This window comes from Spea bombifrons, chromosome 1 (assembly GCF_027358695.1).
Source record: "Spea bombifrons isolate aSpeBom1 chromosome 1, aSpeBom1.2.pri, whole genome shotgun sequence".
Taxonomy (NCBI): Eukaryota; Metazoa; Chordata; class Amphibia; order Anura; family Pelobatidae; genus Spea; species Spea bombifrons.
The window spans coordinates 117444997-117470204 of NC_071087.1; the positions used below are offsets into that span (position 1 = coordinate 117444997).

Below are 25208 nucleotides of genomic sequence, written 5' to 3' on the forward strand. Positions count from 1 at the left end.
TCAGAACAGCACTTCAAGGGGAAAGATAGTCTCTGTTCGGTCTTTAACCCACCTGCGAGTTGTGGAAGGAGCGCGGTGAAGCTCACTTGCAGAGTCCTTCACTAGATTACCCTTGCAGCAAATGACTCGAAGTTTGTCCTGGTAAACCGATGCCAGATAAATAGCTCCAGATGATATTGCTGGTCCTAGGTACCGTGGGTTTGGAATGTCCAAATGGGCCCGAGCTGGCGCCCTAAGAAAACAAAGTAAGGTCATTTCACAGTCCTAGATACCAGTTGGTTTAACTGTACCCACAGATCATCACTCACCCCAGAGCAGCACGTCCCTGAATTTCAATGACTTCCAAGGAATTAAAATGGGTCACAAACAAGTAGGGTTCTCTGTAAGCTGAACCAAATACAGAAAACATATATTAACACATGGTGTTAGAGGTGTTTCCACATAGCACTTTTTGTATCAATTTTAGAATGGGTGACATTTAATAACAAGGCTAGACAACCCACAGAAAAACACTGTGTATATGGCAGGCCTCGACAAACTCCTAAAGCCAGGTCAACACGGGTAAAATAATTGTATTCTTCACCTGTTAGACAAATAAATAAGCCCTATGGAGAGGTGGGGGTCACACAAACCCACAGTAGTAGGGGTGAATTTGTCGATGCCTGGTATATGGTTATAAGAATGGAAAATGTGTATTCTAGACCAGTATTGGTTATATCAGTGAGATGAAATGTCTCATCTAGCCTGCAACTAAATCTAATCCAATCCAGATGCCTTTATGAAGATCTCTCCAAATATAAAGCGATTTGTTGTTAGCTAAAAATATATATTTTTTCAAATACCCACCAAATGCCAGAGGCAAACGGCTCCATTTGAGATCCTCGGTGCGGCTTCGTCTTCCATAAGAATCAACAAAAACTCCAAATTCTGCAAATGAAAATAATTACCACCAGGGGGCATTGCAAACACTTTCAATGTGATTAGAGAACCAGCATAGCATTCATAATGTACTGCATAAAATCTCCTTACCATGGAAACAAAGAAGATATTCTTCTCTCTGTCCTGTGCTATTAACCTGCATTATGGCAATGGGGAAGCTGTTGGAGGAAGAAGCGAACACTGCAGAGGCCAAGGTGTGGTCATTTTTATCCAGAAATTCTAGAGAAAGTTATAAAGTAAACACAATGTTGTGATTAGGTAATAGACATTGCAGCCTGTACAAATTAAACATGTTACAAAGTATATTAAACAAACAGAATCATTTTGAATATCTGTGTATGTGTACGTCACTTCAAAACAACACCCCAATATGCACCCAATATGAAACATCTCCTGAGTACAGTGATAAGTGCTAAAAAGCAACATTTGGGGCATGAGCAATTCAGTTTCTCAACCTGGAATTTTGACATCTGGTCCTTCTGCCCCATGTCCTATTTGGAACATCTTTGAAGCCAGTCAATACAACTTACCTCAGCAAACCATATATTTTTGAAAACTAGACAGCCCAGGGTTTTCCATGCCAGGGAAACTTGTTTCATTTTTAATGGGTACCACCATCTTGCGAGTGCCAAACTCTCTCACAATGGCGCTTGCGACAGAGTGTCCTGTGGTGGGTTTTCAGTGTCGCTGAATGCCTCGCTGTGGAGGCATTTCGGAAACCTCCACTTAAGCTTAGGAGGCGATCAACTAAGCTCTGTTTAACAACGTTTAAGCAAAGAAAGCAACCTTTGATCGCTTTCTAAGATTATTTAATGCCATGAACATGCCAGGCTAGTCATCGGTCGTTAACTGGTTAACACCAAGGTAGTAATCAGTACAGGTAAAAATTTAGATTCAGACCCTGATTTCTTACCTTCCAGAGTGTACTGCTTCATTTCAATTTCATAAAATTTATTTGTCCCAATAATTATGCTATAGCCAGTAAAATAGATGCAGCTGCATGGCTCTGATGTCTCAATTTCCTGCAGGAAAGGAGAGAAACATGACTCTTAAAGCACAATATAACAAAATGTGTTACTTTTACAGGCATCTGCAGACCCTCACTAACGCTCTTCGTTAAATGAAGCAAGCAGTGTTTCACCCAGACTGTGCCTGGCTTTTATTGACTAGCTGAATTGCAATAGATTGCACGTTTTTAAGATTATTTGTTACTAGCACATATTACTATTAGCACATGTTATATGCCTGAAGAAGCGACCTAAGTAGTTTTGAAAGCTTGCAATATACTGCTATTCAGTTTGGTAATAAAGGAAAGATCTAATTTTCTCATTTTTTCACCAGCTAACACGATACAATGCTAATACTTCTGTTTATTATGCCAGTAGCTGCAGCCCGGTTCCAACACCACTGGTTGTACTGCGTATGTGCACGGCAATGACCCACTAGCATTGCTAAGCAGGTTAAAGCAGCATTACATATAAAGGGGTGTAGTGAAGTGGCTCTGCAGAGCATCTCACCCAGAAAATACTCTACAGACCAGGGAGATATGACACGATTGCTTATTTATTCTACCTTTATACTGATTATACAACCGACGTCTGCATCCTCTCTGCTACAGTTTACAGCTTCATCTCAATGTGTGGCTTAGGTTCTGCATAGACCTTTCATTTAAATACACATGCTTACCTTTCGTATGCAAAACTTGCCAAGGCTTTCATTGTAGCGAAGGATCACGACTTTATTTAGCATGGCAGCACAAATGCACAATCCATTCTCAATCTAGAAAAAGGAAACGGATTAAGAATTCACTGAACTTAATGTAGACGCAACTTTCTGCGTCACATACAAGCAATATTTTTAAACACTGTCTCACCATAGGCCTCTGGGATGCAACGTAGTTTGCAACCAATCCACAGGTTGTGAAGCATAATGAAAGTTGTAATCTATATTGTTAAGCTTTTGATATGACCACATGATGAACCACCATTGGGAAGTGTCCAGTTACTGGAATGTTTTTTGTGCTCTGATTGTTAGATGTCACACATCAATACAATATTACATCAGAACGAGTGGATACGATGGTTGCATCTGATCGGCATTCCGCAAATCGTAATTGCAATATCTTATTCTTAAAACCGCAAATCAATTTATAAAACATTGTAGAGTGATTCTTTTTATGAAGGTGATTTCTTTTATGGGCCATCGTAGTAAAATGTATACCGAGGACGAGACCTCCAAGGTCACAAAAGCTGATGTAATTACAATTTTATTCTATGTTCACCTAATGTCGCTATTTGCATTTAGCGCTATATAAAACAATAAATAATAATAATCTCAGAACACTGCAGCAATGCAGTCTGGCATTTGCGGGTCTTATTTTTATCCTTACGCCACTAGATGGCACTATTGACCATGAAGAGTCAGGCTTTCCATATACCATCACTATTGGAATGTACTAAAACAGGCAGCAACACTGTTCATTTAACAATTATTATTATTATCTTTTATTTATATAGCGCCAACAATTTACGCAGCGCTTAATACAATACATAAATTCAAGGGGTGTGACAAGACAAGAATTGACAGACTAAGACAAACCGATACATTAGGTGGAGAGAGCCCTGCTCGCAAGCTTAAGTGAGGGTTTTCATACCTCACTAGCTAAATTCCCAGTGAGTTTATCTTTGTTTCTTGGACTCAATACAGCATTTTCGGTGTGTGTGTTAATTTTAACAACTGTTACTCTGCACTAGATATACCACACCTTGCCTTAGTATTAAGATGATTAATAATTTCATATCCACTAAATTGATAAAGTTTGTGTTGTTACATTGTAAACCAACGAAAATAGAGAAATGTTCATGTTATGGTTTTTTTGAATACCCTTTAGAGCTCTGGCCAACATTGTGTGACGTAAACGCTACTCTCATACATACACTGTTTTTGTTTTGGATAACTTGGAAAGGGGTAACATCAATTTAAATGAGAAGGTTAGCAAGATATGACTTATTCAAGGACATATGAATGACATTTGGGTCCTAAAGCAAGTACACAGAAAGGACCTTCTCTTCTTTTTTCTCTGCATCCTGCCTCTTGTGGTCTTTTTTTCCCCTTTGTTACTATTCTTTCTTTTGCACCTCACTTGCCGACATATTTTCTTCACCCTTTTCATATTTTCTTCCCATTTTCCTCTCTTATCTTGCTTGCCTGCCGTGTGCATTTTTCAGCTTCGAGTTCCGTGTGGGCTATAAGATCCCTCAGTGTGCTGCTCGCCCAATATTTATACTATTAGTATTATACTTCTCGGCACGGGATGATAAGCACACAATCGGATTGCTGCTTTGTGAGACAGATCAGAGCAATGAACCTATAAGACCTGCTGCGGCCCTAGACCGAACTGAAATTAAATGCACTAAATTACATTATGATCTTAAGGAAGATGGAAAGACGGTTTCACTGGGACTGCTTGTTAACAGTGAGATACTGTGTTCACAGCAAGAAATAAATGCAAGATTGTACACAGAAGCAAGAAAATACTGTAAGGTGCATAGTGGTTCTATTACCATCACCTTCAGTCATGGATGTCACCTAAAAATACATTTCCAGATCGTCTACGTCCTACAGAAGTGGTTTACTTACTTTTCCTGCAGCAAAAAGATGACATCCTTTAACAGCTTCAAAAACAGAGAGAGAGATTTCCGGCTGCGCTGGCAGATGGGATTGAGCCAGAGACTGCTTTACCTTCTTCACATCAATCAGACACAAAGCCCTTTCTTCTCCTTAAAAGTCAAATTAGAATAAAGTATGCTTAGGGGTGACTGTCTCTTTTATTTTACCATAGTCATTTCTACATAAGGTTGCGAAGAAGTAATGCAATCAGATAAAGAGGATTACCTGCTATTAAAAGAAGTTTGTCTAGTTCCTTGACAATATGAACCTGAAATACTGCACCCACCCCAGGGATGTGCGTAAGAGAATTCTTCAGGACATTCAATGCATACAATCCCTCCTCTGCACCGACCAACACGATCTGTAAAACAAATAATAAAAAAAAGGAATTAAGTGCATTTGTCTGGATCTAACAATTTGGACTGCTTCTTCAAGTGACAGAAGCAAGGGGTTTCCTCAGTAGGCGACATCGAGATGGAGTACAGCAGGGTTACACATCTCCAATCCTTGGGAGACGCAACCAGATTAGGAATTCTGTGTATCCCTGCCTGAAAACAAGCGGCTTCATTGTGTTTTTAATAGAGATGCCTGTGATCAAGCTGGGACATTCAAAACTAGGGGCTGTTTGCGGCAGGGGGCTGTTTAGATTTACCTGTTCTGTGAGAGGTATAGTGCAGTTTATATCTAAACGGTCTTCCCCTTCCAATTTCAGCAAGGAATTTCCAAGTAGTTTCTGCAATGAGAAATAGATGAGAAAATCTACATTAACCGTTATCATGCAAGCATTATTATGCAGGACATTTTTTTTTTACATGGATATCGGATCAGTTATGATATGGTACCGGTACAATCAAAGAGGTATACGAATGCCCTACAAATTGTGAGCAGCCACCGCTAAGCAAAACCACAGGTTTTTTTTTTTTTATTAAAAAATTAATTTTATTTATAAAAAAGGTGATAAATCCAAATCTATTACCGAACAAAACTAAATGTACTGTAGGTAAGTGAAAACAAGGTTGATAATAAATGGCTTAAAGGGACAGTTATGGCCTTGTTATATGTCTATATGATCAGCTCAGTCCTATTGCTCAGTTGTGATCTGATCATTAGCTCTTTGTTGCAGAGTCTGAGGCTAGGTTTCCACTTGGGTTTTTGTCCTGCATTTTTTTCTTGATGAAAAACCCCAGGAAAAAAGCCCAAAAAACTGCCACTGCATTTACCTGCGTTTTGGTGTTTTTTTTTCTGGAGTTTTTTTCTGGCGTTTTAGCCTTTCTGTGGAAATTGCTTTTTTGACCTTAGGCAGTTTTTCCAGCCTTTACACGTTGGAATTTTCACCCAGCTAAAAGGGATTAGGATAAATGGCAAGTATCTGCCCCCTCCTGATGTCATTTTCTTGGTAGAGTTCTACTTAAACACGCCCCGGCGGACCCTTTTGTCTCTTTTCTGTGGTTTGTAAGGCATGCTTTATTCCGAATGTCTGCTCCTCTAGGAAGATTGGCCCCAAATGATGGTGCAAATTGTTTGCTGTTGCTTTTGGCACGCAGGATCCAGTTAATGCGTCGGGTATGTTTGTTTGTAATGGCCTGTTTGTTCCAAATGGTGTAAAATTCAATATGAACCAGTCCAGAACTTTGTTTTGTGTGAAACTGTTTGTTTCCAGCCTATTTCTCGTAGGACACACAGATACTGGGTCCATCCTCTGCATTGTAACTGTGGGAAAAAACGCCATAAAAAACGCCAAGGCAAAAAACCCACATGGCTTTTTCATGGCGTTTTTTCTCTCCCATAGACTTCTATTGGAGAAAAACGCCAAGATTTCCTTGCAAAAAACGCCAGAGTGTCAACATGCTGCGATTTTGAAAAACTGCCACAGAGCCCAAAAAAGCAGAAAAACGCCAAAGAGGACTGAAAAAACGCCAAACAAAAAAACGCCAAGTGGATATGGCATTCTGCGATTTCCTACTGAAGAACAGCTAACATCTGGCCGCAGCATTTTTTCACTAAAAAAACGCCGTGTGACTGAATTGGCGTTTTTATGGGCGTTTTTAGCAAAAAAAAAACCCAAGTGGAAACCTAGCCTAACAGCAGTTGGCCTGGAAGCACCTTTGACTTCCAGGTCATTGTTGTTAAAGGAATTTTATTTTTACCCCTTTAAAGGTTGTGGGGACGAAAGACACAAAACATTAACCTCTAAAATGCTGCGATGCTTGCTCATGGAGCAATTGGGCAGCAGGAGAGGGTCAGGGCTGGTTCCCGCAAGTTTGTGGGGACTGAAAACACAATCCTTAAAATGCCTCCCAAAATTATAAAAATTAGTAGTATGTAAGTGAGCATTTCGGTCCTCCAAAGCATAAGGAAAAAAATGTACTGTACTTTTTTTTTTGTCAGTGATACCAAACCTATGGCTATTTCTCAATTTATTTCTATTTAAATATATTATACTAAAAGATGGATTATACATATAAAAAAAAATTTTCTCATTTCATACTCACCGCATCGGCTTCAGCTTTTTCCCTGGAAACCCTCCCTCCGGCCACCACGGACTCCAGTGTATTCACCCAGCGCTGCTTATCAGGAAAACTGGGCGCCAGCAAATACAGAGTGCGTCCCGGCCAACAAGTGGTGTGTGGATGGGACTCTATTTTCATGACATATGGCACATCTAGGAGAGTAAGAAATACAGAATCTCTGTGCATGTGATATAGTAAGATGACAGAATGCACATTACAGCTGGGGAAATATATTTTTACTAAGGCGTAAATTAAATGAGCATTTGTTTTTTCTGTGGGACTTCTCACCAGATTTTGCAGTATTTACAAGTTCTGTGGAACCCACAGCCCCATGGATCGTCACATCACCATCAGGAAGACATAGCTCAAACTCCTCAACTGGTCGTTGGCCACCTTGAAATAATACATTTAAACAACATATCTTAAAATAACATAACAAGAATATATATTAAATTGCAATTTTCCATGTTGATTGGTGAGGTTGTACTGTTGATGGCGTGTTTGCAAATGACAAAGCATGTTAAGGGGTTCCTGAGCAAGACTTTATTGCTTCTGTGTTGATCACTTACAACATTTGAAACAATGCCAGCAAGAAGTCAATGAAGCAGACCTGAAGGCATGTGAAATGAGTAGTGTTGTGTAGCTAATTAAATTGTGAAAGCACATTATGTATTGTGAAACCGAAAAGTTGCCGCCTTACGCTCTCATAATTACGTTCTGCGAAGGAGAGAGGTATAAGGAGAATGAACACACCTTCTTTTAATTCAGAGTCAAATATTAATATTTTAGATCCTTCTAAGACAACGTACTTCCTGTCCCAGCCCTGCTGTCCACGTTTATTGTTCCTGCAAAGAGACGACAGTTCTGGGATGAGGACACAGAAAATGCAGGATGAAAAAGGAGAAGCAGATTTCAGACAAGGTATCACTATGGTCCAAGATTCAGGAACGGCGTTTGGGACATTTATACCTGGGAATCTTCATCCAGCCTTCCAGGCGCACTGAACCACTTGGTTCTTTCAGCTGCATCCCTGGTGAATTCATTTTCTCTCTACAAAAGGCTTCGGTGAAATGTGTGGCATATTCTGCAGGGAGGCCACATGTAGCTGGGAGGCAGGAGGAACACTTTGGGTGACACATGACCTGACATTCTTATAGAAAAACAAACAGAGATGGATATTAACAACTTTGCTCAGCAGAAATGTTAGGTGTGTCTACAAACCGAGATGGCGGGCCTTAAAAAAAACAACTACTAGTTACTGAAAGAACGAAGGATGTTCCTTACCTATGCATTTTGCCCCTTGACGCCCAAAATGCACAGTGTCCAAACACACGGAACATTTGGCTGCTCTCATCGTTAGCCCAACATTAAATCTGTGAGGAATATTATGATGCATTCTTTCTTTAAGGCGACGACTGAATTCTAAAGCAAAGGAAAAACACGGAAAATACATTTAAGAAGTCCCTGTAGAGAGGCTATACAAGTACATATGAGAGAGGCCACATTTTACTGCTTCTAAGATGGACAGTTATGGCTACAAAAAAAAAGCCAGATGACTACAAATGGCTACAGATGGCTGTAATGGCTACAAAAAGCCAGATAATATATAAAGAATGTACACAGGGAAAAGCAATAGAAAGTCTCATTAAAGTTTGTCAGTTTTACACACAAGCACGGGAAAGAGCCTAATAGGACTGGATAATAATAAATATACGTTTTGCCAGATCTACATTAAGCTGGCTTTGTGATGTAGACACGTATTTTCATCATGCTTTTCAAGTAGATATAATAAAATAGATGAAGACCACCTATTTGAACGTGGAAAATCATGTGTATATTGTTATTGTACAAGTAATAGTCACCTTCAGGTGCAGAGGACTCCTTTCTCCTGCTAGACTGAGGAGCCAGCAAGCTGACTGCATTGGGCTGATGCTCAGGAGACCGAACCAACGCTGACATGATTATTTGCTGCCTTGCAGTACCGGGCGTAGAAGGAACGGGATGATCTGCCACCTTTAAGTGTGCAGCTGCCAAAAAGAGAGAGGATCTTCCTAAATTCTGGCACAATCGGTGAAATGTTTTGCAAAAAGAACGTAAACGGCGACTGTACCTTCCTCTCTGGCAGAGCGCAGTTCTATCCGAGTTTTCTGAAGTACATCCTCTAGTTCTGCTGTCCGTGCTTTCTCCTTTTCCAAGGCTACTTTAAGTTCATTATACTGCAAAGGAATCTGTGAGGCCTGAGTGGGGTCATCTCTGCGCCTGCCAAACAAACTCTGCCAAAATAAAATGGGATAATGTAGCCTTAAATTAAAATAAAACCTATATAGATATATATAGTGACCTATGATCACGGATGCTCTCATAGCCAATGCAGAATAATGCATTACTAACAGCAAGTCGCATTAACTAGAAACGATCCATTTAGTGAAGAGGGGCGCTTATTTGCCAATTGTTCGCTAAATGCCAACAAGTGATTTATTATAAACTGAGAACACTATCGGCAAAAGGTATCTGACCATTAAGTGTTTTTGTAATTCACAACATGAATGACTGGATGTCTCTATAAGGACTCATTTAGAAAATATATGCGTCCACATTTCAAAAAAGCGCTTACATTTCTTTCTGCAGCCTCGTATGCTATGGAAGCCTGTATCAGCAGGCTGGGGTAGAAACCTTAGGAAAGTGAGAGAATTGTGACACTACATAGTGTTTCCCCAAGTAAACACTGCAGTGGAAATAACAGAAAGTCACCACAATTTGATTCATTCGCCATTCAAAATAAGCTCAATTAACAAAGGTCTGTAAGTGTCTGATGTGAAAAACCACAGTCAGTCAATTTGTCTACATAATAGCATAGGCTATCAGGAATCCACAGGTGAAATAATCCACGGTCAAATCAATAAGGGGTCTAGTGAAAGAATGTATTCACTGTGTTAAGTGTGATTGAGTCTCTATTGCCTTTATTTTTTTTATTTTCTACTTCAATAAAGTGTATTTTACCGGTACTAGGTGATGCCCCTTTTATTTATATGCTAGAATTTGACAAAAAAGCAAAATATTTGCCAAGGTTATCCCATCAGAGCAGACCTTGGTATACGGTGATGCCTCGTGTTTGAGAGGATCTCAAAACTTCCAGTTTTTGTACCTTTTTTTTCTTTAATGGTTGATCCATTTTCGCTTGTAAGAAATCAATGAGTTTGGTTTGTTGTGATATTGTTCCTTCCATCTTCACTTTTTCATGAGAATAAAGAGCCTGATATGGAATAAAAATTGACTGTGATTAAGGTGAAACGATCTTATGACCTGGTCATACCTGAGTGTAGGGAAGGACTAATCTCAGAAGTCTGGTAGCCATCATTTAAGAATTGTAAGCCACTACTTAGATTTTTGGGCTACTTTTTTTTATTGACCTCTAGATATATTATTCCCCACCTTCAAACACAATCAAAGTATGCTCCTAAAATTGATCAGCTGATTTCTAAATGTTACATAATGAAGGAAGTTTAACATATTAGTTCTTTAAAATACCTGCATGTTCTCCAACTGATATTCCAAATCACTCCTCTCAGTTTTTAGCAGGTCCGCTTGATCTAGTGCCTCTTGAAGCCCTTGGGTCAAACGGAAGATGTGATTCTTCTGCAGGTCCATCTGCTGTTGTAGCTTAGCCTGCTGCTCTTCACAAAAAAACTATTTCAGTAGACTGCAAGCACTTTTTAAATTAGTCCTTTAATGTTTTACCATCGTTTTAAAAACTACACTTAGACACAGAACACTAAAATGTATGGATTTTCCTTCTTGATGTCATTCAGCAGACCAAGACAATTAACAAACACACTTGACGTCGACTAAGATCACTTCACAACCACCTACCTCTTCTAAAAGGCGTTGTTTCAGCTCTCGTTCGGTCTCCAGTTTTTGCTGTAAGCTGCGTGCGTTCATTTCCAGCATGGTGTGTTTCTTTTCCAAATCATTTAGCTGTGGTAATGGAGTGGTAGACCTCAGATATTAAGGCAAACGTTACTTCATGCTTACTTCAGCTTTTCTTTTTAACGTTTTGATTTAACGCACGTGACCCAGGCATTATGATTTACTAAAAAATTACTCAAGTCAACAAATTAGAAATACAGTTAGCAGTCAATTATTTACAGTTTATTATTCTATTACTGACCTTATCAGAAAGACTTTCAGTCTTGAGTTTTTGATCTTTTAGTGCTTGTTGTAGAGCTAAAATCTCAGCTTTGTGCTCTTTAACAGCCAGCTCCACCATCTGGCGAGACTCTGTACTACGTTGATCTGCTCGCGCCCTTCAACGAAAATTATATCAGGTGAATTTACCTGTAACAGAATCCTTACCTCAAAGCCAAGCTCTGTGGAAAACCTAGACAGTTGTGCTTTACGTTTTCTGGTTATTCTGACAAACAGTCTGTGAACATTTAATTTACCCGCCACCTCTATGAACAAACACCAGCCTCACTTGAACACCAAACATCAGAACAATTAGTACGCGTATGAATTGCAGTCTCCATATTCTGAAAGCTCACCTGCTCTGTTTTTCTGTATCTAATAGCCTCTGTACCTCTCGAAGCCTACATTCAAACTGGGTCTTCTCATCCTCTAATGAGCTTCTCCAACTCTCCCACTGGCGTTCCTTTTCAAGCAGCTCATCGTTTAATGCCTCAAGATCCATCACCTGCTCCTCTAACATTGTGCATGTTGTTTTCAGAGCCTCCATCGTCTACAAAGAGAAAGCATTCAAAGTGATATAACCAGAGTACGGTGTTAGATAAAGTACATCATGGCAGCTGTTATTAGGTGACTGTAATAAAAACCACAGTGCATGATGGTATTTAACGCTTCCTGTAATATATATAGCCATATATTGTGAGGGAATACTCAATATTCATGCTTCAGATAGGTGTTTTTAATTACCGTATTTGCTCGATTATAAGACGACCCTGATTATAAGACGACCCCCCAAATCTTAATATTAATTTAGGAAAAAAAGAAAAAGCCTGAATATAAGACGACCCTATAGGAAAAAAGTTTTACCAGTAAATGTTAATTCATTTAAACACTTTTTTTAATAAAAGCTATGCTTGAGAAAAATATTTTGGTTTTATTTCCTTCTATTTTCCAACCTGCCCCCCAGTTATGCACACCTGCCCCAGAAGTGCCTTATACCCCCTATATGCCACTGTGCCCCATGATATGCCTTTTAACCCTCTAAATGTCACAGTGCCCCATGATATGCCTTTTAACCCTATATGCCACTGTGCCCCATGATATGCCTTTTAACCCTATATGCCACTCTGGCACTTAGAGGGTTAAAAGGCATATTATGGGGAAGAGTGGCATATAGGGAGGTTTAAGGCATTTCAGGAGGCAGAGTGGCATTAAAGGGGTTAAAAGGCATTTCACAGAGCACTCTGCCTCCAGAAATGCCTTACACCCCCCATTTAACACTCCCCCTCCCTCCTCCAAACTTACCGGTGCTTCTGAGTTGGGGGGGGCGCATAACACAGGAGGGTCCAGGTCCCCTGCATCTGAGCCCCAGGTGCTTAGTCCGGGCAGCATCCCCTGCATCCTCCTGTGTTATGCCCCCCCCTCCAACTTACCGGTGTTTCTGAGTCCCCAGTGCTTAGTCCGGGCAGCGTGTAGAGCTCTACACGCAGCCCGGACTAAGCACCGGGGACTCAGATGCACCGGTAAGTTGGGTCGGGGGTTAACACAGGAGGATCCAGGTGCCCTGCATCTGGGTCCCCAGTGCTTAGTCCGGGAAGCGTGTAGAGCTCTACACGCAGCCCGGACTAAGCACCGGGGACTCAGAAGCACCGGTAAGTTGGGGGGGGGGGGTTAACACAGGAGGATCCAGGTCCTCTGCATCGCTGCGGGGGATCTGGATCTTAGTCTCATAATCAGACCTATTTGATTATAAGACGACCCTGATTATAAGACGAGGGGTATTTTTCAGAGCATTTGCTCTGGAAAAAACCTCGTCTTAAAATCGAGCAAATACGGTAGTATTTGCTGGGTGTGCACTGATTTAATGAGTGATATAGATATATATATATATATATATATATATATATATATATATATATATATACATACACACACACACATACACACACAGTACGTTTTAGGCAGGAGTGAAAAAAGGCTGTAAAGAAGGAATGCTTTCAAAAATAACTGTTTTTTAAATAAATTATAAATGTTATAGACATTAACTTTTTTTATCACTAAACCAAATCAATATTTGGTGTGACCAACCTTGGAAACCTTGGGTACACTTGCACACACTTTAAGGAACTTGGTAGGTTGTTCCAAGCATTTTGGAGGACTAATCACAGCTCTGTCTATTCAGGCAGCTTCAGTTGCTTCTCTCTCTTCATCTAATACCAGACAGACTCAATGAGTTTGAGATCAGGGCTATGTTGGGGTCATACCATCACTTCCAGGAATCCTTGTTCTTCTTTATGCTGAAGATAGTTCTTAATGACTTTGGCTGCATGTTCAGGATCGTATGTCATGGTACAAAACAAATCTAGGGCCAATCAGATGCCTTCTTGATGGTTTTGCACAATACTGTATCTGCCTGTACTTCTCAGCATTTATTCTGACCAATTCACCAACTCCATTTGCAGAAATGCAGCCCCAAACTTGCAGGGTATCTCCACCATGCTTCACCGTTTCCTCATTCTTGTACCGCTTTTCAGACCTTTGGCAAACAAACTGCCTTCTGCTACAGCCAAATATTTATAGCACCTGCTGCCATTTTTCTGCAACTCAGTTCCTGTGTTTTTTCGTGAATAGTTGAGTCGCTTGGCCTTGCTTCAAATGTATGGCATTTTGGAAGACCACTTCAGACCAGATTTCTCCAGGCAGTATATGGGTGTACCAGGGTCCCACATTTTTGCCAATACTGAGCTCATGGCACTGCTGGACAGTAAGCATGATGTGTCTTTTAGTTGCTCCGCTAAGTTTCCTTGGCGACCACTGCTAAACCCTTCTGTTTCTTTGCTTCTTCAAAACAGCTTAGACAGAACATCCGGAAACTCCTGTCGGCCTTGTAATTTCTGCATGGAAAATACCTTCCTGATCCAGTATAAATACCTTGTGTATTGTTGCTGTGCTTATTCTTGCCACGCTGTGTGACATTTAACCATCTTCAGCCACCTTGTTATGGAGTTTGGCTGTTCCTCACCAAGTTTCGCTCCTCCTAAGCAGCTGTTCCTGTTTCAGTTAACGATTGTGTTCCAAGCCATGTATCATATTGATGATCATTAGCACCTGTTAGGTAAAATTGTTTAATCATATGCCTAACTTTATGTCTGCAAAATCCCTGACATTGTGCAAATGTACCTAGAAGAATTGATGTTGTTTTGAAGGCAAACGATGGTCACACTAAATATTGATTTGATTTTTCTTCTGTTAACGGTTTTTACAGAACACGACTTAGTACTTAGTGGCAAAACCCTTGTTGGCAATCACAGAGGTCAGATGTTTCTTGTAGTTGGCCACCAGGTTTGCACACATCTCAGGAGGGATTTGGTGCCACTCCTCTTTGCAGATCCTCTCCAAGTCATTAAGGTTTCGAGGCTGAAGTTAGGCAACTCGAACCTTCAGCTCCCTCCACAGATTTTCTATGGGATTAAGGTCTGGAGACTGGCTAGGCCACTCCAGGAATTTAATGTGCTTCTTAATGTGTGTTTCGGGTCATTGTCGTGCTGGAATACCCATCCACGACCCATTTTCAATGCCCTGGCTGAGGGAAGGAGATTTGACTGTCTGATGTGTAGTTCTGTGTGGATTCCTCACCTAGTCATGATCATTGAAACTCCACGAGAAGAGATCTTGCATGGAGCCCCAGACCGAGGGAGATTGGTAGTTATTTTGTGTTTCTTCCATTTGCACCAGCTGTTGTCACCTTCTTACCAAGCTGCTTGGCGATGGGTCTTGTAGCCGATTCCAGCCTTGTGTAGGTCTACAATTTTGTGCCTGATATCCTCGGACAGCTCTTTAGTCTTGGCCATGGTGGAGAGTTTGGAATCTGATTGATTGCTTCTGTGGACGGGTGTCTTTTATACAGGTACAAAACTGAGATTAGGAGCACTCCTTTTAAGAGAGTGCTCCTAATCTCACCTCGTTACCTGTATGAAAGACACCTGGGAGCCAGACATCTTGCCAGTAAAATGCAAATCAATTTATAATTTATTTGAAATGCGTTATTCTGGATATAGACTGACCATGTCTTTGTTAGTGGGCAAATGTACAAAATCAACAGGGGATCAAATACAATTTTCCTTCACTATATATATTATATCTATATATATATATATATATATATATATATATATATATATATATATATATATATATATATATACACACACACATACATACAGACACACACACACCTGTTTCTGGCTTGTTAGCTGCATCTCCCTCTCTGTGATCTCCCGTCTTAGATGATCCACTTCGCTTCGGAACTGCACCATTTCCTCAGTCGCTCCCTGCACATCATTTAGCTGCTTGGTCAAATAGAAATTTTGATTGTTCAGTTCTGCGTTTTCTTCGCTCATGCGATTCAACTGATCTTCCAAGTCAGTAAGAACCTGTAACACAAATATTAAAATAGGAATATATTATTGACAGCAGCAATATTTTGTAATGTACATCATGCAGGATTTGCATTAGGAGATGTTACATTTAGCGTATGAACTGTAAATTGTAGGATTCATGAAACACAACAGACGAACTTTCATCTATTCCTTGTTTTTGCCGGAAAGGACTAATGGCTGAGTTGGTGCGAATTATAATTATAAACTGTGAGCTACCTAATTTCAACTGGTACTCTTCTGAATTCATTTGCACCTGGGATCCGGATCATCAAGGTATTAGGAAGGTGCATTAAATGTACCCACAGGATATAAACTTTGTACAAATGCATCATCAACTCCTGAAGTACTATGAACTTCTCCGTTGAAAAGGAATTCACCTATGGAACTACAAGTAGCTTAGCAAACAAAAAATGATCTATGCACTGGCTGTTTATAGCATCCATTGTTTTCACTATGGTATAACCTGTGGATGAATCTATTCCACACAGAGAGAACAGCTAAACATATACCATATTCCATATTCATCTCCTACAGAAACAAACGATCAGGTCAACAGCAGGAACACAAACATAAAAATAAGTTCCTAACACCTTAAGGGCACTTTCGTTGTCCTATTGCACTCTTTCTGAATAATATAATAGAATAGTACCAGTTTCCATAGGCTCTTACAATGTGTTGATACTTTAACGAGCCTCAGTATGCCTTAATTTTTACTGATTTGATGAGCTTGTTCAAGGAAAGGGTTGGTACATGTGGTTATTTGGAGAGCTACTTCTTGGAGCTTCTCAAATGTTATTTTGAAAAGAACAAAACATGTACACTGTAATCTAAGTGTAGTCTTTCAGTACTTTAGCAGCAGAGAACAAGAAAATACCACCTGTAAACTCCAAATAAAAAAGCGAAATTCTAAGTCATCTAATCTTATTTCACATTAGTCATCGGGTGTCACAAAAGGACACAGCATTTAACTATTATATAAAAAATGTTTTTTAAAAAAAGGCATTGTATGTATTTCAAAAGAACTTTGTCTTAGAAACAAATATAAATTGTGGTGCAACTAGATTACTTACTGTACAACTGTCACGCAAGGTATCAAATTTACGTTGGATATCATCTCGGTGCGACTGACAAAAACAAAGGAAAAATATGTTAAAGGAGTGACCTATAAAAGACATTTAAAACTCAGTTCAGGGATGTCTCATACCCTTAACGCCTGGATCTCTTCCTCAGCCTCTGCTGTAGTTTCCTCGAGTTCGGTCTTTGCTCGGTGCAGTTGACTCTCCAATGCAGATCGGGCTGACTGAAAGGTGGAGATCTGGGACTCCCTCTCTTGTAATGACAGCTGGAGTTCTGTTACCTGCCTTTTCAGCTCGAGCTTTTGTTCCTCGTGCTCTAGACTGATCTGTGGAGTGAAATCAACATCATTAGCAAGTTTACTATATGGTTACAGAACATAATCCTTCTAAATGCACAGACTGCCACTAAACCATCCACTCGTGTTTTTCACCTCTCGCAATCTAGTCTCCAGTTCCAGAAGACGGTTCTTGTCGGTGTGCTCCTGGTTAGTGATTCTTTCTAGCTGTTCTTCAAGCTTCTGATTCTGTGCCTCTGTTTTCCCAGCTTGGGTTTCCAAGTAAAATTTTTGTTGCCTGAGTTCTGAAATCATTTCTTCTTGAGCTTTCCTGAAAGAGTCCATGTAGGTAAAAGTAAATACTGCATTATAAAGTCTGTCACATGTTATATAGATCCACTGGACACGTGTAAATCAAAACTTACATGTTCCTCTGCGTAAAAAGACTACTATTTGCAGCCAGTTTGTTTGCCTCTGACAGTTCTGCTAATCTTTGTTCCAGAGACTTGATCTTTGATTCCAAAGCATTAATCATCTGAAAGGCAGAGTGTTACAATTTATTTCTATATGTATTTATTCATATAGCCCTAGCAAATGTTCCTTGTATTTTAGAATATAATAAAGGGACCGGTAGAAAAGGAATAGGTGGTCCCCATCCTGCAGAGCTTAAAGTTTAAGAAATTATCCTACCCAGTAGCATGTTATAAAACTGCTTATTATTATGCAGCAATGATAAAATCATCACAACCTAGAGCTGAAACAACGAATCGATAAAATCGATAATAATCGATAACGGAAATCATCGATAACGATTTCCGTTATCGATTAATCGAGTGATCAATTCGTTGTTGGAGCACTCGGCTCCTTTTACTTACCTCCGCGAGCGTTCCCCGCTTCTGCTACACGCTCTGCAGTCTCCGCCTTCTTTTAGCTACGTGACGGATGTGACGCGTTCCGGAGGTAAGTATTCTTCATGTCTATGTGCACGGATCGCACAGAGCCACTCGCACAGAGCGAATCGCTCTGTGCGAATGGAGCCACTCGCACAGAGCGGTTCGCTCTGTGCGAGTGGCTCCACTCGCACAGAGCGGTTCGCTCTGTGCGAGTGGCTCCATTCGCACAGAGCGGTTCGCTCTGTGCGAGTGGCTCCATTCGCACAGAGCGGTTCGCTCTGTGCGAGTGGCTCCATTCGCACAGAGCGGTTCGCTCTGTGCGAGTGGCTCCATTCGCACAGAGCGGTTCGCTCTGTGCGAGTGGCTCCATTCGCACAGAGCGGTTCGCTCTGTGCGAGTGGCTCCATTCGCACAGAGCGGTTCGCTCTGTGCGAGTGGCTCCATTCGCACAGAGCGGTTCGTGAGTGTGGGTGCAGGGCAGAGTGGGGGTGGGGGTGCAGGGCAGGGTGGGGGTGCAGGGCAGAGTGGGGGTGGGGGGTGCAGGGCAGGAGACTGGGTGCAGGGCAGAGTGGGGGTGGGGATGCAGGGTGTGAGTGTGGGTGCAGAGCAGAGTGGGAGACTGGGTGCAGGGCAGAGTGGGGGTGGGGATGCAGGGCAGGGTGTGAGTGTGGGTGCAGGGCAGAGTGGGTGCAGGGCAGAGTGTGAGTGTGGGGGCAGGGCAGAATGTGGGGGCAGGGCTGGGTGCAGGGCAGAGTTAGAGACTGGGTGCAGGGGCACAGTGCAAAGTGCTGGGTGCAAAGTGCCAGGGCTGGGTGCAAAGTGCTGGGTGCAAAGTGCCAGGGCTGGGTGCAAAGTGCAAAGTGCTGGTGCAAAGTGCTGAATGCTGGGTGCAAAGTGCTGGATGCAAAGTGCCAGGGCTGGGGCAAAGTGCTGGGTGCAAAGTGCTGGGTGCAAAGTGCCAGGGCTGGGTGCAAAGTGCTGGGTGCAAAGTGCTGGGTGCAAAGTGCAAAGTGCTGGGGCAAAGTTTCTTGAACAGTAATAGTCCACCTCTTTTCAGAATGTTTGGGGTTATTTTGTTTCATAAATATTGTGTTTGGGTTCTTTTACTTTGAAAATATTGTTTTTTATTACATCATAACAAAATAAGAATGTTAATGTAAATTTTAAGTTGTTTTTTAACATCCAGTTCATTAAATTCTTTTAAATAAACGAAAAATTTGCATATTGTTTTTTTTTATCCGATTAATCGATTAATCGAAAAAATAATCGGCCGATTAATCGATTATTAAAATAATCGTTAGTTGCAGCCCTATCACAACCTTTACAAAATATTTTTTTTTGCTTGAAATGGTAATGAATAAAATGGCTGCTCTCATGGATGTACTTACTGCTTTCTGTTCACTTAATATTCTGTTTTTTTCACAAATTTCTTCTTCATTTTTCAAGCGGAGGGATTCAAGTGATTCCTTGTCAGACAGATCATTTTTCATCTGTGCTTCAAGACACTATTGGAATAAGGCGAGATGAATTAGGTGATGTGAATAGTAAATAGATACAAACCGAGGATGGTATCATACAAGATAAAACTATAAACTCAGGTAAGGTGTGGAAGAGAGTAAAGAGTTTGGGGCTTCATCAAGGTGGAAAAATAATAAAGTGAATAGGACTCAAAGAAATAAAATAAAGGTCAAGGGTAATATTCAGTGAATATTCAGGGGTGATACTTACTCTGACTTTCTCTTCATAGACTTGCTCATTCTGTTTTAGGTGAGCGTCTAAGTGTTGCGCTCCAATCTGGGCCTCTCTGTATTTTTCTTCAAGTTCCTATACATATAAATTATTGCCAGTTATGCATGTGCCAAAACATGTGAAGATGACTTATGCTGCAGAAAGCCTCTAATCACGGTTAGAGATGCACATGTGCATTATACTGTCACATGCAGAATAGAGCTTATGGTTATTACCTGGGAAATATTTAGAAGTGCAGGGAATTACATATGTCCAACATACTTCAAACATGGTCAGTCCAAACCGGACCTGCCCAATCTCAGAAGCACAGCAGGTTCACATAATACAATGTTATGTGACCGCACGTTAATAGTGTTGTTACTCACAAAGTGTTTCAGGCAAGGTAAGGGTGTGAGATCGAAAATTTTATCGAGAATGTGTGAGTGAGTGTGTGTGTAAGAGGGGCTAAGCTAGTGTGTATGTTGCCAGGGACCACTTGACATTACTTGCCCTCTCCCCCAAGTCAGACAGCGCCTTCTGCCCGAGACACTCCGGTTAAGAATTACTTTCATCATTGCTAATGTAATTTGTAAGGGTCATTACAAATCGTGCCATTTTTAGTTTTAACAATTTTTTTTCAATCAAAATGCAATGTCTGTAACAAGTGTATAATAGTTCTATATTCTATTACCGTAAACCAAAATTGTATTTAAAACTCAAAGAAAAACATTTTTTCTTTTTTTTTCAGAATAATTCCCCTTTAAGTTTATCGAACAGCAGCATGTTGTCCTTAATTATGATATGGTTTAATATTAACTCATGTAATGCTATAAATACAGATATAAAGCTGTGTGATCCACATGAGTTTGGGACACTTTAACAGAATAAATCCTACCGTGGCTACGCCACACTGGTGAGCCGACAACAGAAATGTTACCCAGTGGTACATTTGCTAATTTCTATAGGCAGCATTTCAGAAGGTATTCATTTAAATAGACACTTGAACTTACCATGATTTTTTCAGCCATCTGCTGAATTTGCTGCGATTTGATCTGAATTTCTTCCTTTAATTTGTTTTCTCTGCGCTCTACGTTCTCCAGCCTCCTCACTTGGTTTTCTAACGAATGCCGCCTTTCCTGATGATTAAGTACAAATCATTGTGCTTCAGTCATTCGATTTTATTACAAATAGTGGCCATTAATCTATGTCAGTGTCGGATATACTGAGTGGTATTATTACATAGGGCATCAGGAGAAAGGAATTCTTATATACATGGTCCTTGTCCCCAATTCACTGCTGACATGTCTTTCGTATACATAGATGCTATAAATCTATAGTGGTTGTGAAGTTTTAGTGCTTCTGCCATAGGAGGGACCACAGTGTCATATCACGTGACAGCATTAAGTATTTTAGTAATACTTGCAGATCTCATGCATGGATAAATAAATAGAGATCTAACAAAGGGAGACAAGAGGGTAGGGGAGCAAGTGCTATCAAACAAGGATAAACCTCTTTCTGAGAAAACACCTATTCTTATGGTTTGGCTGATTCTACAGTCAGGCTGTCCTGAGAGTGACAGCACAATTTTCAGTGGAGTTCCGTCACTAGAAATGTTCACCAACTAACTATACCTTCAACTTATCTCCTGTATATTTGGCCCCTTCATCATGGGTTGAGAAATGACATTACAAAAAGCGGAGATGAGTAGAGATACTGGAGATGATGAGGGCATGGTGTAAGAATAAATAAAAAAGCTAGAGATACTACAGAGATTTATGTGATTGGATAATTAATAGAAATGATGGTTAAGAGGCAAAGAGAGGCACGTAGAACAATGAGAATGAGGAAAACGGACGAGTGACTATCAATCAGAAGGGGAAGTAATACTTTTGAGGGGCTTGCAGTTTGTGGACGTACTTCAGCCTCAAACAATTTTTTCTTCATTCCATCATTCGAGTCTTCCCGGTTCTTTAGTTTCTCCAGTTCTTTTTCGGCTCTCTCTTTTGCTTGGCGAATATTTTGCAGCAGTTCAGTAGCTTCAGAACTGGCTTTCACAGCCTAAAATTACAAGGATTAAAACTTGTTGAAAAATAACGTGTTCGATATTTTATGCACTTGTATAACTAACTAATTATAGAAATGGAAATCTCATAAATTTATGGATCATCCAAATATCTATTTATGCATTGTTGCAATTAAAGAAACAAGAGCAAAACTGCAAGAGTCTAGCATATTGCACTGCTATAAAACAAAATACAAAAAAATAAGCAGTGTTCCACTTTTTTGGCTCAGTTTCTCCTTATAGGATTTTTTTTTCCTCTCAACATACAGAAAACAAATTTGCCGTTTATTTTGTTTTATCAAGGATTTTTGGGGGGTGATTTTCTGTAAATGCGATACAATCCAAGCAATTAAGTCCCAGATTTTAAGCCAAAGAATGAACATGTTACGTGATACAGAACTGATTTAAGTGAACCAGAAAAATACTTATTTCTAAAAAAATAAATGGGATTACATTTATACCTTTGAAAGTTTCTCCTGCAGGTCCAGAATTTTGTTCTGCTGCTCTGCATTGATCTGTGTTTACAATGAGAAAACTAATTACCATAATAATTTTTTTCCACGTTGATTATTACTTTCAAGGTAAACAAACTTTGATTTATAAATACAAAACGGCCATTAGCAAAGGAGCTTGGGACAATCACACTCTTTTTTCCCCGCAAGGTTGCCGAATTAGTACATATACTATATCCAGAACTACAGCACACCACCTCCTCTCTGGACTGGTTTCTCCTATCATTTTTGGCTGCTGGATTTCTTTTGCATGTGAAACTTCTTGGAACTGACACAGAAGCCAGCAGTAGAGTAGGCTGGTGGCAGGTTTCCTAGCTGTGCAAAGTGATAAGCGGAATACACCTCCTGTAAGTCAAGGAGCTAGGGGGCAAGGAAAAAAAAGAAGCAAATGCATAGGGGTGCTGCTAAATGATTATTTAAAGAGGATTTTGAAACATGAACTAATAGGAACAGCCCTTAAAACAAAAGAAGCAACATACCTTGAAAAAAATATATATATATGAAGTTCAAATGAAAAGAGAATTAAGGAATATTTACCTTCTCAAGTTTTGAATGAAGTTCCCCAACTTCAGCTTTGCCATAGTCTTTAGCCTGAAATATAAAAAATATTAATATGGAAACAAGTCCTTTCAAATACGGAGACCTGATGGACATGTACCAAGTATTTCATCAGCTATTAATAAATGTCTGTATGCAATAATCCGATTTGTCTTAGAATAGCAGGTCCTTAAAAAGTTGTGAAAGGGTTATATTAGTAATGTTTAATTCAGAAATTCATTTTAAGTCATCTACACTGCAATGCACTAAAAGCAATCATTACAGCATTCAGAAGTATATAATTTACTTTATGAAACAAAATAAATGTATTGTTAATTCATTTGCAAAAGAACAGAGAGTAAATCTTTTTACACATATTTAGGGCTAAGGCTAATTCAAGAAAACATAACACTAGTAAGGATATAGCTATAGACTGTAGAAAGGATAAAGCATATAGAATGTCACCAGTCGTTGTCCTTTTCATGATTAAATTAGAGTCAACCCGGCCTTGAGGCCAAAGCATAGCTCAGCCAGGATCATCAAGAGGCACAGGCTGTGAGCTAGAGCCAGCTTTACATGCTTGCTCCTTGTTTTGGTCTTTTTGCACAATCAACAAGTGCCGCATAAGCTATGTCTTGGTCCAATATCGGCTCACGTCACGCCAGGGCCGGGTCAAATGCCTTCTAGAAGGATCCTGCAACAGCCTCTGGCTTGTCAGTACCATGGGCGTTATAGTTCAGCTTGGAGGTACAGTTTGTCTACCTTTGAGAAAATCCTATGCAAGGTCTTTCCTACCTTCTGGAGTCTCTGCTGACACTCTGTTGCTTTCCGTTTGAATTCTTCTGCAGCTAATCGAGACTCCCGCAGCTCAGCTTCATATAGGTCACTACGTCTGCGAGCAGCTGACAGATCTTCTTCCAGCTGGTGCATCATCAGCTTCATCTCTTCTAATTGAGCTTGGAATTCCTGAGAAATTAAAATAAAAATCAAGTTCATTGTTGTCCATAGGAGGACCTCAAAAACGGTATTGTTTATGTAGTGGTGAGTGGTAGTCTAGTCAACCAGAAGCAATTTGGCTGAGGGTCACAAAAAACCCTGGTAAATCACATTCAACCCATAGGCTCAAATGCATAAATATCTATCTATAATAATGAATGCCTTCATTGTTCAAATGGGATAATCTTATGGGAATAGTGAAATAGATTAAATGTATGGGGACCATAAGCTAACCCTCATAGCAATCATTAGTGTGAAGAAACTGGAGCCCCTGGGTGGGGTGAAAAGAATTTAGTAGTCTATTCTTGGCCAGCAGTCCAAAAGTATGAACACCTTTGCGATAAATAAATTGATGAGGGCAATGAGGACACGAAAAGATATAACGTGAAAGTAAAATACGTTGGTATATTTTCAGTTTGGCTTAGGAAAAGAGAGGGAAAAAGCAGCCATAATTTGGAACATGTATCATACTAAGTAAAACATTCATCTATATATATATATATATATATATAGGATTAGCCATCTGGAAACATGAAGATTGGCAACATGAGTTCATACCTGTTCCTTAATATCCTGAAGCTTCCGGCTCTGCTCTCTGATATCATGAAGTAGCTGCAATGCCTTGTCATCCTCCTGGGAAACTTCCATTCGGGCCTGTTCTAGGCTGCGCTTTAAACTCTGCAAGGCAGATTGTTTTAGGTATATATACATATGCAGCTCTACTTAGCCATAAGCTAAAGTTCATCCGCATTAACTTAAGTACCATATGAATAATTACTAAAAAATGAGTCTATAAAAAAAGAAATATTATAGGGTATTTTTAAACCACATTAAAAATGTATGTTACAAGAACATCAAAAGTTTCCTGAGGGATATTATTCCTGAGGGATGGGTATTTTGCCGTCGGCGAAGGTAACACATCCATGCTCGCTCTGCAATTGCTGATCAGTGTCTTTCCCTGTAACACAGCTAGAGACGTGTGCTGGGGCTCCTCTGCATGGATCAGACCATACTGTTACAAGAATACCAGTGGTTAAGCAGCAGACTAAAGTATACACAATCCTGAGTGAGGACCCAAAAACAGGTAAACCGTGCTAATAACAAGCATATTTCCCACTGCTTTTATTCTTAATAGCAAATGGTGGATGAGTGGAACAGAATACCAGTGGTGGAGGCTAAAACAGTGAGAGAATTTAAACATACATGGGATAGGCATTTGGCTATATTTAATCTAAGTCGAGACCAATTGATTAAGGTTTGAGTCTTTAGAGCACGTAGAAAAAAAACAAGCAGACTAAATACCTGTCGGACTAGATGGGCAAATGGTTATTATCTGCCATCAGATTCTATGTTAGTGTCTATAAAGCCATTTTATTAATGGGGAAAGCAA

The 25208-nt window shown here is 40.1% G+C and overlaps 1 protein-coding gene across 2 annotated transcripts in view; it reads right to left on the reverse strand.

The window, feature by feature from the left end:
* Positions 1–25208, reverse strand: part of CIT (citron rho-interacting serine/threonine kinase) — a 55880-nt gene that overhangs the window by 1599 nt on the left and 29073 nt on the right. The window contains exons 13-46 of one of the 2 annotated variants that reach the window (XM_053469748.1): positions 24377–24496; positions 23618–23788; positions 22823–22876; positions 22235–22288; positions 21629–21769; positions 20722–20847; positions 19712–19807; positions 19372–19488; positions 17516–17625; positions 17247–17421; positions 16944–17141; positions 16810–16863; positions 15536–15733; positions 11660–11853; positions 11287–11422; positions 10989–11093; positions 10647–10787; positions 10264–10371; positions 9229–9391; positions 8981–9145; positions 8403–8540; positions 8088–8268; positions 7872–7963; positions 7407–7511; positions 7101–7270; positions 5261–5341; positions 4834–4969; positions 4579–4718; positions 2626–2718; positions 1853–1961; positions 1030–1158; positions 847–927; positions 309–387; positions 53–232 (exon numbers count right to left, since the gene is read on the reverse strand). In XM_053469748.1, the coding sequence (XP_053325723.1) occupies positions 53–232; positions 309–387; positions 847–927; positions 1030–1158; positions 1853–1961; positions 2626–2718; positions 4579–4718; positions 4834–4969; positions 5261–5341; positions 7101–7270; positions 7407–7511; positions 7872–7963; positions 8088–8268; positions 8403–8540; positions 8981–9145; positions 9229–9391; positions 10264–10371; positions 10647–10787; positions 10989–11093; positions 11287–11422; positions 11660–11853; positions 15536–15733; positions 16810–16863; positions 16944–17141; positions 17247–17421; positions 17516–17625; positions 19372–19488; positions 19712–19807; positions 20722–20847; positions 21629–21769; positions 22235–22288; positions 22823–22876; positions 23618–23788; positions 24377–24496 (4340 nt within the window). Of the gene's footprint in view, positions 1–52; positions 233–308; positions 388–846; positions 928–1029; positions 1159–1852; positions 1962–2625; positions 2719–4578; positions 4719–4833; positions 4970–5260; positions 5342–7100; positions 7271–7406; positions 7512–7871; positions 7964–8087; positions 8269–8402; positions 8541–8980; positions 9146–9228; positions 9392–10263; positions 10372–10646; positions 10788–10988; positions 11094–11286; positions 11423–11659; positions 11854–15535; positions 15734–16809; positions 16864–16943; positions 17142–17246; positions 17422–17515; positions 17626–19371; positions 19489–19711; positions 19808–20721; positions 20848–21598; positions 21770–22234; positions 22289–22822; positions 22877–23617; positions 23789–24376; positions 24497–25208 lie in introns of both variants that reach the window. The other variant, XM_053469740.1, reaches the window with a different exon arrangement.